This window comes from Arvicanthis niloticus, chromosome 2 (assembly GCF_011762505.2).
Source record: "Arvicanthis niloticus isolate mArvNil1 chromosome 2, mArvNil1.pat.X, whole genome shotgun sequence".
Lineage (NCBI taxonomy): Eukaryota > Metazoa > Chordata > Mammalia > Rodentia > Muridae > Arvicanthis > Arvicanthis niloticus.
In genome coordinates this window covers 112,235,014-112,249,021 of record NC_047659.1, presented here as the reverse complement: position 1 = coordinate 112,249,021, position 14,008 = coordinate 112,235,014, and the positions used below count along the sequence as shown (strand labels likewise).

The 14,008-nt window shown below is 40.1% G+C and overlaps 1 protein-coding gene across 12 annotated transcripts in view; it reads right to left on the bottom strand.

Moving 5' to 3' along the window:
* Macrod2 (mono-ADP ribosylhydrolase 2) overlaps positions 1 to 14,008 on the bottom strand; it is a 1,857,339-nt gene that overhangs the window by 193,304 nt on the left and 1,650,027 nt on the right. For all 12 annotated transcript variants that reach the window (XM_076929849.1, XM_076929852.1, XM_076929850.1 and 9 more), the window contains exon 9: positions 3,469 to 3,550. In XM_076929849.1, coding sequence (XP_076785964.1) covers positions 3,469 to 3,550 — 82 coding nt within the window. The remainder of the gene's footprint in view (positions 1 to 3,468; positions 3,551 to 14,008) is intronic.

Here is a 14,008-nt window from a genome sequence, read left to right as displayed (position 1 = left end):
GTGACCCTTTAACAATTCCCCCATGGTGTGCTGACCTCCAACCATAAAATTATTTCTTTGTTGCTTTGTAATTTTGCTACTGTTGCAAATCACAATGTAAAGAACTGATATACAGATATATTATAGGCAACCACTGTGAGAGTAGATTGATCCCCCAAATGGGTCATGACCCATAGATTGAGAACTGTTGGTCTAAGAAGAGACACTTGTATCTTTTCCCATTGGCTATCAGACTGCCACATTTATTTATTTTATTGTTTGTTTATTTATTTACTTACTTTTAAAGTGAATATGCTTGGCAGATATACAGGGGTTGGAATTCAAAGTTTACTTCCAAAGAAAAGGTACAAAGGGTGCCCATTGTAGATTCAATTAATGGACAAAGGGATAAAGAACTCCGCCAGACCTAGAACATGTGGGGCTCTTATATCCCACCCCCAAATCCTTGTTTTGTTGTTTTGATTTATTTTCTTACAAAAGTAGGGAATCATTAAGACCCCATTTTTCTTAGTATAGAACAGAGAGAACAAACGCAACCTGGTGTCTAGGTCCAGTATAAGACAGAATAGCCTGCTTCACAATTAACCTGATACGGTTCTAGACTCTGGCTCAGGGCTTTCTATAAAGTGGAAAATGGCCCCAGGCACAAAGAGAAGGAAGTTGTACCTGTTTGCTCCCACCCCAGGCCATCTTGGCCAAATTATGAACAAATTCATTTTTCTTTGCCAATTTCTGTTTTCTCATTTAATTGGAATGCAGGAAAATTGACAGTAGGATTTTGGTCCTAAGTGTCTAGTAAGAACAGAGTCTATGAACACAGTTTTGTTTGTTCAGTGTGCTGCTTCTGACTTTAACTTGCATTGGTTTCTTCTGCTTTTTGTCTCAGATTTTTGTTTGTAGACTATCTAATCTTGAGATCAAATTAAAGCAAAAGCAAATTAAAGCAAAGTAGTTTGTTTTCATATGAATGTGACTTTTCTGAACTATTATTATCTTCGTGTTGGGAAAGGTAAAAACTCTAGTTAGAGATAGTCTGGGAAATATATATGGCAAGCTAGGACAAATCATATTCAAATCAAAGATGATATGGTTATGATTGAAACATAAATTCAAATTAATGACAGATAATATATATCATTTATATCAGCAGTCATATATTCCATTAGTCATTGTCTTTATTTCACATTTTAAATTTATAATTTATAAGTGTCTGATGCTGCAACATTGCATAAAAATGCTGAGATTATTGGAGATTTTGACAATGAGTTTGAAGTGTACTTACTATTATAATCATGTGTGATGGTTTGTATATGCTTGGCCCAGGGAGTGGCACTATTGGGAAGTTTGGCCTTGTTACAGTAGGTGTGTCATTGTGGGCATGGGCTTTAAGACCCTTGTCCTAGCTGCCTGGAAGCTGGTCTTCTGGCAGCTTTCAGATGAAGATGTAGAACTCTCAGCTTCTCCTACACCATGCCTGCCTGCATGCTGGGATGCTGCCATGTTCCCGCCTTGATGATAATGGACTGAACCTCTGAACGAGTAAGCCAGTTCCAATTAAATGTTGTCCTTTATAAGACTTGCCTCAGTCACGGTGTCTATTCACAGTGGCAAAACCCTAAGACATCATGCAGAGGAAATAATTTCATGAACATAGTGTGCTTTGAAATACTAATGTGAAACTGACAATGATTTTATTATTATTTTACTTGTGGAAATCCTGAGATGAGATTTTGGTTTCATATACAGCAGCAATGTTTTAAATGAGAATTTATTTGCACAATTGTTAATAAACTTTAGAGCCCTAAGTCTGTCTCACTTTTTAAAATTTGCAGTGAGATATCTGTGCCCTGTACTTTTGTAAATATCTTCAGACTGATAGGACACTGAAGTGACTATGATATCATTATTTCTAAACATCTTGAAGAGTCTAAAGTGACGTCATAAGCTGATACTCACCAGGCATGAGAACATTTACATTACACAGACCATAAAAGTTATAATTTTTCGTAATGAACAATTCTTGTAAAGAATAGTCAGAAATACAAGGGCCACTGAGCTCACTCAGGTTCTAACGAAAATCAGAACACACAGAAAGAGAAGATTGAAACAGAAAGAAGTTCCCAGGATACGGTGAGAAGCATTTATTAAACTGATCTCATCTTGGCAACTGCTTATTAAATAGCAATTAGTGCTTTATGCTATAAAGTATTGAGATACTAAAAGACACAAATGTATAAAAAGAGAGAGAAAGGAGGAGAAAGGGAGAGGGAGATTAGAGCCACAAGAAGCCTCTATCAGAGGGGAGTCCAAGGAATTTGAATCATGTTTTAGTAAAGGAAATCCTTTTTTTTTTTTATCAGACCTGTCAATTGTAATATTAGGGTAAGGACTGAAGAACTTGGTCTATCTAGAGCATCCACAGAGAAGTGACACTGTCTTTGTTTTTATTTTGAACCACTGCCTGCTCCAGCTAACCAAGTCTTCCTGGGCATGCTCTTTCTTGCTTTAGAGGAATGTGTACCAATACCCTTATTCTCTCCTTCTCACCCACCATAGGATACTGCTCATTGCCAGAAAAACCTCCTCAAATGGAGATGGAAACCAAAAGTGAAAAGGAAAGAAAAGAAAGGAAAAGAAAAGAAAAGAAAAGAAAAGAGCAAGCTATCCAAAACTCAGCCACTAACTCTGTCCACAGAAGCTTGTAATTTCCTACAAGCAATTCTTACCATGGCTAAGTAAAGCACTCCGGGCACCATGACCATAAAAGTAACAAGGCATTAAACAAGCCCACAGCCTAACAGGCTCTAAGAGAGGGGATGGGAAAAAATATTCAAATTACCATCTAATGGCACATTCAGTCCTAAATCCATTACTCAAGATTCTTTAGCAAGCCCCAGGCCTCTCCAGCATTGTAAAGACAAGTGTGAAGGGAGGTGAATGACAGCCGTCCCCAGACTGCCCTAGAAAGGATCATGCAACCGCAGCAGTTCAAGGAGAGAAAATTGGGTAGAGTGAGGATGAAATACAGGAAGGTCTGGATTCTGACTACAAATAGAAATGGGTTTCCTACAATTTTCAGTAACAATAACAACAAAAAGTTAATTGCTGTATGCCTGCAGCCTGGAAGTCTTACAGGTGTAGGGAGGATTAGATAGAGTAAGCAATTTGGGATGAGAGGAGTGCCCTCTAGAAACCATTTGGTTCAATTCTCAGTTGGTGGGAGAAACAAGAGTCCCAAAAAGATGTGTTGACTTACCTCAGACAACACAATGACCTCATGGGGTGGGGGCAGTAAGGGCTTGGAATCCTTATCACTTTTTGCAGTTCTTGGAAACTATGACACATGTTTGTAGGCTGACCGCAAACATGGGAATCACAGAATACTTCTGAGAATGGCCATGGAGCACCAGGGAAAGGAGGTCCCACTCCTATTCCTTGATCTCAAAGGGAACAAATGGATTTACTCACCAACGGGGAAAAACTCGCTCATTTTCTTTTTGTAGATTTTGAAATCAACTTCTAGGAAGACACAGAAGATGATTCGATCCACCTAGAGGCAAACAATAAATACTTGAAGTGGAAGAAAATATGGCAAATGCTTACTCAAAGCAGAGTTTTAAAACACATAAAGACAAGTGTGAAAGCTTTGTGCAGATTTTTGGTGACGAAGTCTTAACTGTATCACAGGATCAGGTGATATTCACTGGTGTGTGTGTTCACTTGTGTGTGAGTTATGTGTGAGTGTGCATCTGACTGTGCATGCTCTGTTTATATTGAAGCCAATATGTGCTTCAGTGGAAAGATGCTACATAAATAGGACATAATAAATGACAGCAAGCCATGTTGCAGCAAGCTGTAAATAATGCTGAGGTTCTGACAGGATACCTAGACTTTATGTTCTCTAAAACAGCCAGAAGAGATGCAGACAGACAAGTGACAATAAAGTATGCCAGTAAACAAAGAACACTTTATCCTTATCTTGTTAGACAAATACAGTCATCAAACCTGTAATCTTCTAATGTGGCCTAAAATGTGTCAATGAGTTTAATTTACACAAAGTCACTTGCTTTTAGCCTAACATACAAAAAAAACAAAAAACAAAAACAAAAAACCCCAACCCCAAACCAGCAGAAATAAAATGTTAGTTGGCAGTAACAGAAGGTCAATGAACACTTAATTTGGTAGGTATTGTTGGGTGTCACCACAGAAGTAAAATGTATGTCCAGTCTCCCTTCTTCCTGTTTTGAGAGAGCATTAGCACATATAGGTTTCTTTGAAATAGGCAAGCAAAATGTGTCAAAGAGAGAGGAGAAATGAACTATATACAGTAGCTCACCTACATCTCATACTAACTCAGAAACTCCATTTTGTGTTTGGAACATAAATAAATACCCCTTTATTACCTTTCTTTAACAATGAGAAATAAAGTTTAATACCACTCTATCAAGGTACAAGTGACAGTTGAATAAAACATCAAAGCATCTCTTGGGGGATTCGGAGAGAGATGGGGTGAGCATGAAGTGGGACAAGAAAGAACCCAAATAGATGTTAGCCACCTAACACTTCTCTTTTTCCCCACTGTGGAAGGCAGATCCTGCCACTCACTATGACCGCTTCCAGTAGCTGAGACGCTCTAGTGTGAGAGAATTGGCAGCTGGGTCAACTGGCATTGTGAAATGATGTGAGATACAAGAGTTCAGACCCTTGTCTTCCTAATCTAGTCCTAAGTCTCTACCTTATCAAGGCTCAACTGCTGTCACTGGCCTGTCACTGAAATTCCATCCCTTAAGGAACAATCTACCCTCCAGTTGCCTCAGGAACTCTATTACAAAACAAACAAGCTCAGCCTCTGACCAGAAAAATAGAAAGATGGGGTTCAAATGAGTAGATTTCTTTTTTTCCTGTTTTCACACTTGAGTCAGATGTCTGGCCCTATCTCTGTATCATTAGTACTGCCTGTATACACAAAAAATATAGATTCCATGTCGAATCATTTTTCCAGGTGAACTATAATTTTAGTTGAAAAGGAGAGAGGTAAGTCTTTGCATGCCCACACTCCTTATGACACATTTATATCCAGTGGTTGAAGCCAAAAACCATAATGTTGAATGACAGAAATGTGTTGCTGAAGGGCAGACTCTATAAAACCATCTCTACATCATTTTAAAAACATAAAGATACAATGCTGTAGGGACCCGTCCATGAGTACCATTCAAATAATCAGTTGCAAGGACGTCTGGTTAAGCTTTGGGTTCCTTTATAAGCAATGCAGAGATGAGTAGAAAAAGAAAAGAAAAGAAAAGAAAAGAAAAGGAAAGGAAAAGAAAGAAAAGAAAAGAAAAGAAAAGAAAAGAAAAGAAAAGAAAAAAGAAAAAGAAAACAATCCCTGAACTCAACCAACCAGAAGCTACCACCTAACTTTGGATTCCTCCATGGGATGATTCAGTAAGGTCCCTGCTCTACTATGGGTTAAACCTCTTTTTGCCTTGCATCCAAGTCCACCACCCTATAAAAACCTGCTCATGCTATCTGAATGGTGGCCAGCAGTGCAGGTGGTCTACCCAACCTGTGAAGTACTGCTGTTCAGAATACTTCCACTGCCACTGCCTTGTTTCTTTTTCATCTGTACTAACATATGGAAACAGAGAAATAGCACACATGGTTTTAACATGGCAGTCATTTCTGCAAAGGGATGAGATTTGGATCACTAATAATAATTTATTTATTAGAAAGTAATGAGATTTGAGACAATATGACACATAGCTGGGAGCTGTTAACTGTGGGGGTAAGTATGTAGACAAATAATTTTCTCTATTTTTCTTATGTTTGAAACACTTCATAATTAGAGACCCTGAAGTTGGTATGATTCTACTGTGTTCCCTTAGTCAGACTCAGTTTTCTAGTTATGTCAGACCACTTAGAGTTTCCCGAACCCATAGTTACTCTTGTGTGTCTCTGAGTGTTGATGGTTTTTCCTTTATAATTCACATGTCATATTTCTTCTAAATCACCCAGTTGTGATGAGAGCTTAAAACCTAGGAATTTTGATTTACAGAAAACCTAATGTGATTGAGTCAAGCAATCATGTGTCTTGTCACATTTCTCTATACTTAAGAACAGCAAATCGGGTGGTGATTTTATCTTTCATGTTCCTTATGTGTGTGTGCAAACATGTGAGTGAGTGTGAGCGAGTGTGCGTTTTCCCATGCTGGGGCCTCTTTTAGTAGCAAAGCTATTTTCTACTATTAACTTCGATGTCATTCAGTCCATATTCAGACTCTCCAAATATTGCAAGGGATCATAATCTATTTCTAGCAGATTAGGCTTGATGACCATGGGAATGGTCCAAAATTTACCAGCCCAGTTAATTTTCCCCCAGAAAACAAATGGATGTTGAAGATGAAGCACTTTAATTTAAAGTAATTGAGTGCTCTAGCTAACTGTCCTTACTCATAGGCCTAACACTGGAAACAGCTTGGTAGCCAACTGAATCTAAGCATTACTTTCATTCACTAGATACTGATTACATATTTGTATACCCTTGTGCACATACATATTCTCTGGGGTGCTATTGGATAAGAGCCCACTGAATTGATAAACTCTGTTTTAAAAGTCATTCCACTATTGATAATTCTTCATTTTATGGTTCTCTTTATAGAGTGAGATGATGGAGATGATGGAATTCTTCTCACTGAGGAGTGGGGTCTAAACTCGCATCTCTTATGTCTGGGAGGTCTGTAGCAATAAAGAATTGATGTTAAGTGGTTTTTGTTGAGTTAGAGGAAGCCATTCCGATTCTGTCTAGTACTCTTGGGAGAACACTTCTCATATACCACCTTCATGTCTTATAGAAGCAGTGAGAGCATGTGGAGAACCCACATGTAGCTATTCTGGCCACGGCTCCAGCTGGGAAGAGGTGGCCTTTCCACGATTTCAGCTGCAGGCATTTGAGCCAGCTGATACACATGGAGCAGAGAAGAACCACTCCTGCTAGACACTCATTGCAAATTCACAAGCAAAGACACAGAAATATGTAACTACAGACTTGACATCTTCCCAGCTTCTTCTGGCACCGCTTTTTTGAGTCTTGCATTTACAGCTCTTTGGTACTTTACATCTGTGGAGAGGGGGAGAAGAAGGACACAGGAAGTTTAACTGCTCCATGGCTGAGAGACTGGAAATCTGGCTCATACAAAGGAGGGAAGCCTTGCATAGTCCAGTCTAATCCTGGATTAATTGGATTAAACAACCCAGCATGGCATCACTTTCTTTTCTTAAAGCCACTGGATAATTTCATAAAACGATGGCTCTTGAGAGACCACTCATTCATTCATCTGCTATTAAGTGAATTGCTTTCAGTTTGCAGGGCATAGCCTGCACACCACTCCCTATCTATGAAACAAGAATTCAGATATTGAACTCTTTTGGCCTTTTCATAGTGTCAGAAAATTAATGAATGATAAAACCTCAGTGGTCTTAACTTCAAGTCCTGATTTTTTCTCTTTGATATTACTTTGAGGGAAACGCCTACCATACCATTGAGTTTCCAGGCCTGCTCCTAGATATGGGATAGTGGATGGACCTGTATAGTTTTCCACCTGTATCATGAAAGGGCCGAAGGATGCCATGTCCTGTGTCTAATTCATAGCTGTTTTGTACTGTGTGAATTCAGAAAATCCAGACAGACCTACTCTTTCGTGAATGGTTCTTGGTTGGGGCTGCCATGGTGACAGTTCCTTGGGATTTGTAAACAGAAGTACAACCAGAGCTCTCACCACGAAGGTGTGTCTAGAGCTCCACGAAGGCTGTGCTGTGTTCTTGAGGATTGTTTGGTAAGGCAGCAACTGGGGGCTTCCACAGCTTCTGCTGGTCTCTCCTATGAGTTCTGTGAGTCTTGAGCTTCACACAGATGCATCCTGAATTATTTTGTGGGATGTTGCATTTGGGGGATCAGAGCAATAAGGCAGTACACATGTCACTCTCAGTTTTCATCATGGCTTCCAGGCTGTCTTGATTCTCTCCCATTTTGTATTCAGCTTTTACCATAAAACATTTCTGGACCACATACCCTACTAACAGAAGCCTCAGTTAGGACCTCTCTTCTGACCAGAACACACCCCCCTCTGAACACACACTTCCCACTCTGCCAGCATTGGATATGATGTTATTAGTTTATAAAAGAAAAATCTTTACTTCCTATACAACTCACAGAATTGTGCTTCTCTGGTTAAACTCCAATTGATACAGTCTTTGTGTCAGTTCAGTGAGCATTATATCACCAGGAGAAACTCAGCGAAGCACAAAAAAAAAATAACAATGTTCATTTTCAGAGATGTGTAACCTGTCAAGGAGACTTAATTCCTAATTATTTCCTTTAAATGAATGTCTGTGTGTCTTAGCCTAGTAGGTCTTTTTGGTGAACTTCCTGAAGCGTGCATCTACTCTTCTGTAACTAATTTCTCATGTTTAAAGCGACTTACTCTATTAATAATTTATCAGTAAATCCCATTTGATCCATAGCCAAAAGCACACACGGCAATAACTAACCTGTTCTGGAATTTACCACTTGACCTAGTCTTCATGATATTATAAATACACATCTTAGAAAGAACCAGGAGCCACTCATCTTTGTCTCATGAGTTCATGGCAGAGGGCCTTTGTCTTACTAATTCATGGCATAGGTCCTCACCTACAATGTAGAGCTTCCTATGTATTTGCAAGGTTTATGACTCAGCAAATACACTTGACCAAGATGAGGGTATATGTATCAGATATATTTCGAATTTAAGAAAAAGGATAGTAAACAGATAGATTCTCTGTTACGTTGTCCAGAAAGCCTTAAAGTGATTTGTGGTAGAAGGGAGCACTGTCATCTTGTCTTGTGACACTGAGTCTCATACAGCTCAGTGCTGGGCTTTTCACACAGGGTACTCCTTGGGTTTACAATGGCAATAGTGACACACTAGCACAGATTAAAACATGATGGCTCTTTAAAATGAAAATATAATATCAAATATTGGCGAGTATGTATGTTAACAAGGACTTTTATAAGCACCTTTGAGGAATAAAAATAAGCACAACCACTTTGAAAAGTTTTTGACAATAAAATATACTAAATTAGGTAAATACACACTTGCACCATTCAATCTTAGGTGTACACTCAGCTGATACGTTCACCAGAAGTAGTGCAACAGAATGTTCACCATTACTATTTTAATATCTCCAATTTGAAAACTGCTTAAATGGTCATAAATGTATAAACACATGAGTATGATGTCATACAACAGAATATTACAAACCAATGAAAATTAAAAAAAGTTTACAGCCATATATAAAATACAGATAAATACACAATGTTGCATAAAAGTCATCAAAAGCAGACTACATTAGACAATTTCATTTCTATGACATTCAAGGGTGTTTAGAAGTGGCAATCAGCTGTGCTGTTAGAAGTTGTCCTAGCAATTATTCCAGGGTGTGTGCTGCTGTAAGGCATGCTACAGAATGTCTAGCATCCTTCTGCTGTTTTAATTTGGATGCTGGTTCCCTGGACACACTGTCCAGTTTGTAAAAATTTTATCAACTTGTGTACTCAGGAACTGTGTGTAAGCTACACTTCAATGAGTTTTTTTTTTTTTAAAGGTTGAAAGTCTATGCGGCAGTTGTCTTGGTCAACAATCAAAAATCTATTTTCATTGACTTAGAGGTCAAAAAAGTCCTTTAAAGGCTGACCTTTGAAAGGCAATCTCTCCATATATTTCCACTGATGCCAACTGCTGCTCGCCCATCAAGGCATGCAGGAGTAAAGATATATTTCTTTCACCAAGATATCCATTAATCCACAGTGTGTGGGGGGGTGTTCATGCCCTATAAACATGATGACATAAGTCCTATTAATCTTTTTCAGTATCACATCCACTGTTTTTTTGCAGAGGGTACACAGGAAGGCATGCTGGGAGTATCTGGAGCTGACCTCCATTTTTCACACCAGCAGTCATAGACAGCTGACATAGCCAAGATTAGCCTGTATTCAGCAAGATTGGGAGACTGAAGGGGTTCTGATCAATGTAAGTGGCTTGCCCAGTGACATTCAAAGAGTTAGTAAGCATGTAAATTCTGGCATAACAGAGGGTTACTGAGTCTAAGTACCACCCGGTAGACCATGGGGGTGAAATTGCTGCCTTCTTGAAACCAAACTGCCAGCCTCATCCACACAGGCTGTTAAGGTTTTTAAAATAGTGTTTTCTGATAAAAAGTGATATAAACTTCAGGATTTACCAAGTTGGTGCAAAGACAGATTTCAAGAGGGTGTAAGAGTAGGATTGGGATGGTTGGAGCTTCCTTAATGCTGTGAATAAGCCAAAGATAAATGAGAGGCCAAGAGGTTAATTGAGAAAGCAAACCAGGAAGCTGAGCTGCTTGGAGCTTGGTCCCTCTTCTCCCACTAAGGGAAGCAATGAACCATTTTCCCCCTTCCGCTTACACACACTAGTTTTCAGTTGCAATATAACAAATTGCCAGAAAAGCAAAGGCTTCAAACAACAGTATTTACTCTCTCACCTGTTCTAAGCACACAGGAAATCCAGGCCCACCCTAGCTGAGTCTTCTGGTTAGAGTCTCAAAACTTGCAATCAAGGTGTTTATGTGCATTGAACTCCTCACTGGAGGCAAAGGATTTGCCTCCAAACTCACCTTTCCTAGCAGAAGTTGCTTCCTCACTCTTAAAGTTATTGACCAGAGAAGGCTCTTGGCTCACAGAGGCTACTTGTAATTCTTATCCATGGATATGGACATGGGTGCTTTCTTCCTCCCAGGCTAGCAAAAAATGTCTCCAAGATATTCCTCAAATATCCTCCAATCTCTAGAATCCTGTTTAGAACCCCATCTAGTTAGCGGTGTGGAGAGATAGCTCTGTGGACAAAGACTCTTGTTGCACAAGCCTGACCATCTAAGATAGATACCTGGAGCACATGGAAAGGTAGAAGTGAACTAATAAGGCAGAATTGCCTTTCATCTCTACAGGCACAGTGGTGTGGCCCAGCCATATCTAATGGGAACAGAGGAAGTCATAAAGCCAGCACAGCTGCTTGACAAAGGCCCAGCAAAGCTGAGCCCAATGATGCAGTTGGCATCATGTGATCATCCACTTTTTGGTCTTGATCTCCACATGCCTCATGCTTGTGGGGCTTTTAATATTTGTACAACTTGGGGATATTGGATTGGTGGTAATTTTCTTATGAATCCTGGCCATCTCCCAGGACTCCTGCTTCTAAGCTTTCCTAGGAAAGTCCTGAGCATTCATTCACCCTTCCCTCACTTAGACATCCTTATCTGGCCCACTTGATGGTCTTCCTTAAGCCTGGAGGTTGTGACTCAAATAACAACACCAGAGATCTCCTAATGAGGCTCTGACTCCAAGATACTTTTGAAACATCTGCCCCTGTACTCAGGAACAAGATCATCAGAACAACTTAAACTAAAAAATGTAAACGAGGTTTGGTGGGCTAGAGGAGTTGGCAGCAGATCAGATTAAAAGCCTCTACTTACCATACACTCTGACCATTAAGAGTTAATAATACATAGTCTGGGACATGACAATCTGCCTGGGCTGGCTTGGAGATTTTCTTTCTGTGCCCTTGAAACTGCAAGAGCTACCAGCTTGAGTATGGGCTGTCATGCTTTGGATAAATATGAGTCTAGATTCTTAAAAGTTGGGTTGTGGGGTTGATGAGGGAAAATGATTGTAAAAGATAACTGTTCTGTTACTCTTTATCAACGATGCCTAAACTTATAACAAGAGGACATTACAACACATATCCAGGGACAAAAATGATATGATCTATGTTTTGGAACAACAAGAATCTCTCCTTGCATACTGAGTTCTGTATAAATAAAGAAGCACTCTGACTGACAGTCAGTCAGGATGCAAGATTCTGAACCTCCTGCCCGACTCACTCATCTCTTGCTGAACTCCTTAAATCCTCTAAAAGACCTGGCCATTGCTGGGGCTAGCCCCTGGCACTGATGCACATATTGTGTATGTATGTGCGCATCTGTGCGCACACACACACACACAGACACACACACACACAATTTTAATAAAGTTAGCAAAGGACCCATCTAATTAGGTCATGCCCAGTAGGACAACCTCTCTTTTAATTAAGTCATTGATTAAACACCTTAGTCATAGCTGTGACAATCACTTTTCTTAATCAAGGGCATTATTGAATCACTATATTTGCCATTTGCATCCTCAATGAAGAAAAATCTGAACAAAACACGCACCCTTGGGGTTGGGTACCAGAATCCTAGGGGATTCTGCCACCTTAGACTTCTGCCTCCCACATAAGCTATCTCCGTGTTACCAACTGCCCATTTGCCAGTTTATATTGTACCTCTGCCCTGTTTTGACCTTAAGGAAACGACTTAGCCTTGCAAAGCCTCAGCTTCCTCAACTCTAATGTGGAATAATGACATGGTAGGCTGTAGGGTAGTAAAACAATGCCTGTCTTCTAGCCTGAGGTTCTGTGGACCCAACATCCAATAGTGTGATGGTTTTTCTATCCAAGGCATCACTAGGCAGAAGTCACAGTGTCAGCTGGACTGGGCTCCGAGAGCTCATTTGGCAGAGAGAGGATTCAGTTCTTTACAGCTGTAGGCTCGGGTCCCCATTTCTGTGCTGGTAAACCACTGGATCACTCTCATGAGCTCTCTGAAGCTTCCTGCAATTCTCCCCCCTGTTTTTGACTGGTACCCTCAAGGCAGAAAAGGTGTATCAAATACTCCTTGGTTTTGAACCCCTTGACTTTCTTCATGGCTGATGGCTAAATGCAGATTGAAAAGACACGTGTGGTTTGGTGGTAACCACCTGGCTATGCACCCAGTTTGAGGGCAAAATGATCTGGAACCTTTGTTACTTAGCAGAGGTCCTTTGCACCAGTGTCTCCACTGGTTCTTCTAAACCAGATCACAATAATGCCTCAGCCAGATGAGCTTACTAGAGGTGCTTTTCTAGTAAAAGGTACCTCATTTCCAGTTTTAAAGAAGTTCATTCTATCTTAAAAGAAGCAGTTATAAAAATGACTGATATGATGCATGGAGAGCACCTACAAAATACAAACGGAAGAGGTGCCAGCTACACAGAGCCAAATACGAGCACTGGATGGCAGCAAGCTTTTTGGGCTCTTTCCTCAGTCCACTACCTCAATTTCCATTCTTAGGGGTGCTTTTATTTTAAGATTTAATTTTGTTTATGTCTATACATGTGAGTATATGCCCAGGTGTGTGTGTGTGTGTGTGTGTGTGTGTGTGTGTGTGTGTCTGTGTGCATGCCCACAGAGGCCAGAAAATGGCATCAGATTCTCTAGACTTGGAGGTTCCAGTGGCCGTGAGCCATGAGATATGTGTGCTAGCTACCAAAGTCCAGTCCTTTCCAAAAGCAAATGCACCTAACCACTAGGCAGTCTTTCCAGCTGCCTGCTTTTTCTTTCTTAATAAGCAGTATCTATTTCTATTTTTAAGTATGTGTCCTTGGTGGCGTCTTTTGCCATGGAACACTTAAAAGCCCATTGAACTGAAGAAGTTTCTGAGTTCTCTTAAGTATGTTCTTCTCGATAGTTAGGGCTTTCTCAGTTTCTCTTACACATGACTATTCTCTTCTTCCCTGTCCCTAGCAGCTGCCAGAATTCTCAGCTTGTCTGTACTGTTGTTTTTCTCTCGAATTCTAATAAAATTGTCCTTGAGCCCCCTCCCCTGTCTCATACACGAACACACACACATACATATGCACATACATGCACACATGAAGGCACACAAGGCCCATATAGTACATACCCAGCTGTTTTGCTGCGGTTCTGCAAGCAAATAAGAGAGAAACCGTCCTCAGCCATTTGAGGTACTGTAATGAAAAGATTTTCCAGGACCCTTGTTCTGACATTTTAATGTCCCTTTAAGTTTCACTTTCTTGCTTTTGTGTCTTACTTAAAGATACAAACCCCATTCACACTCA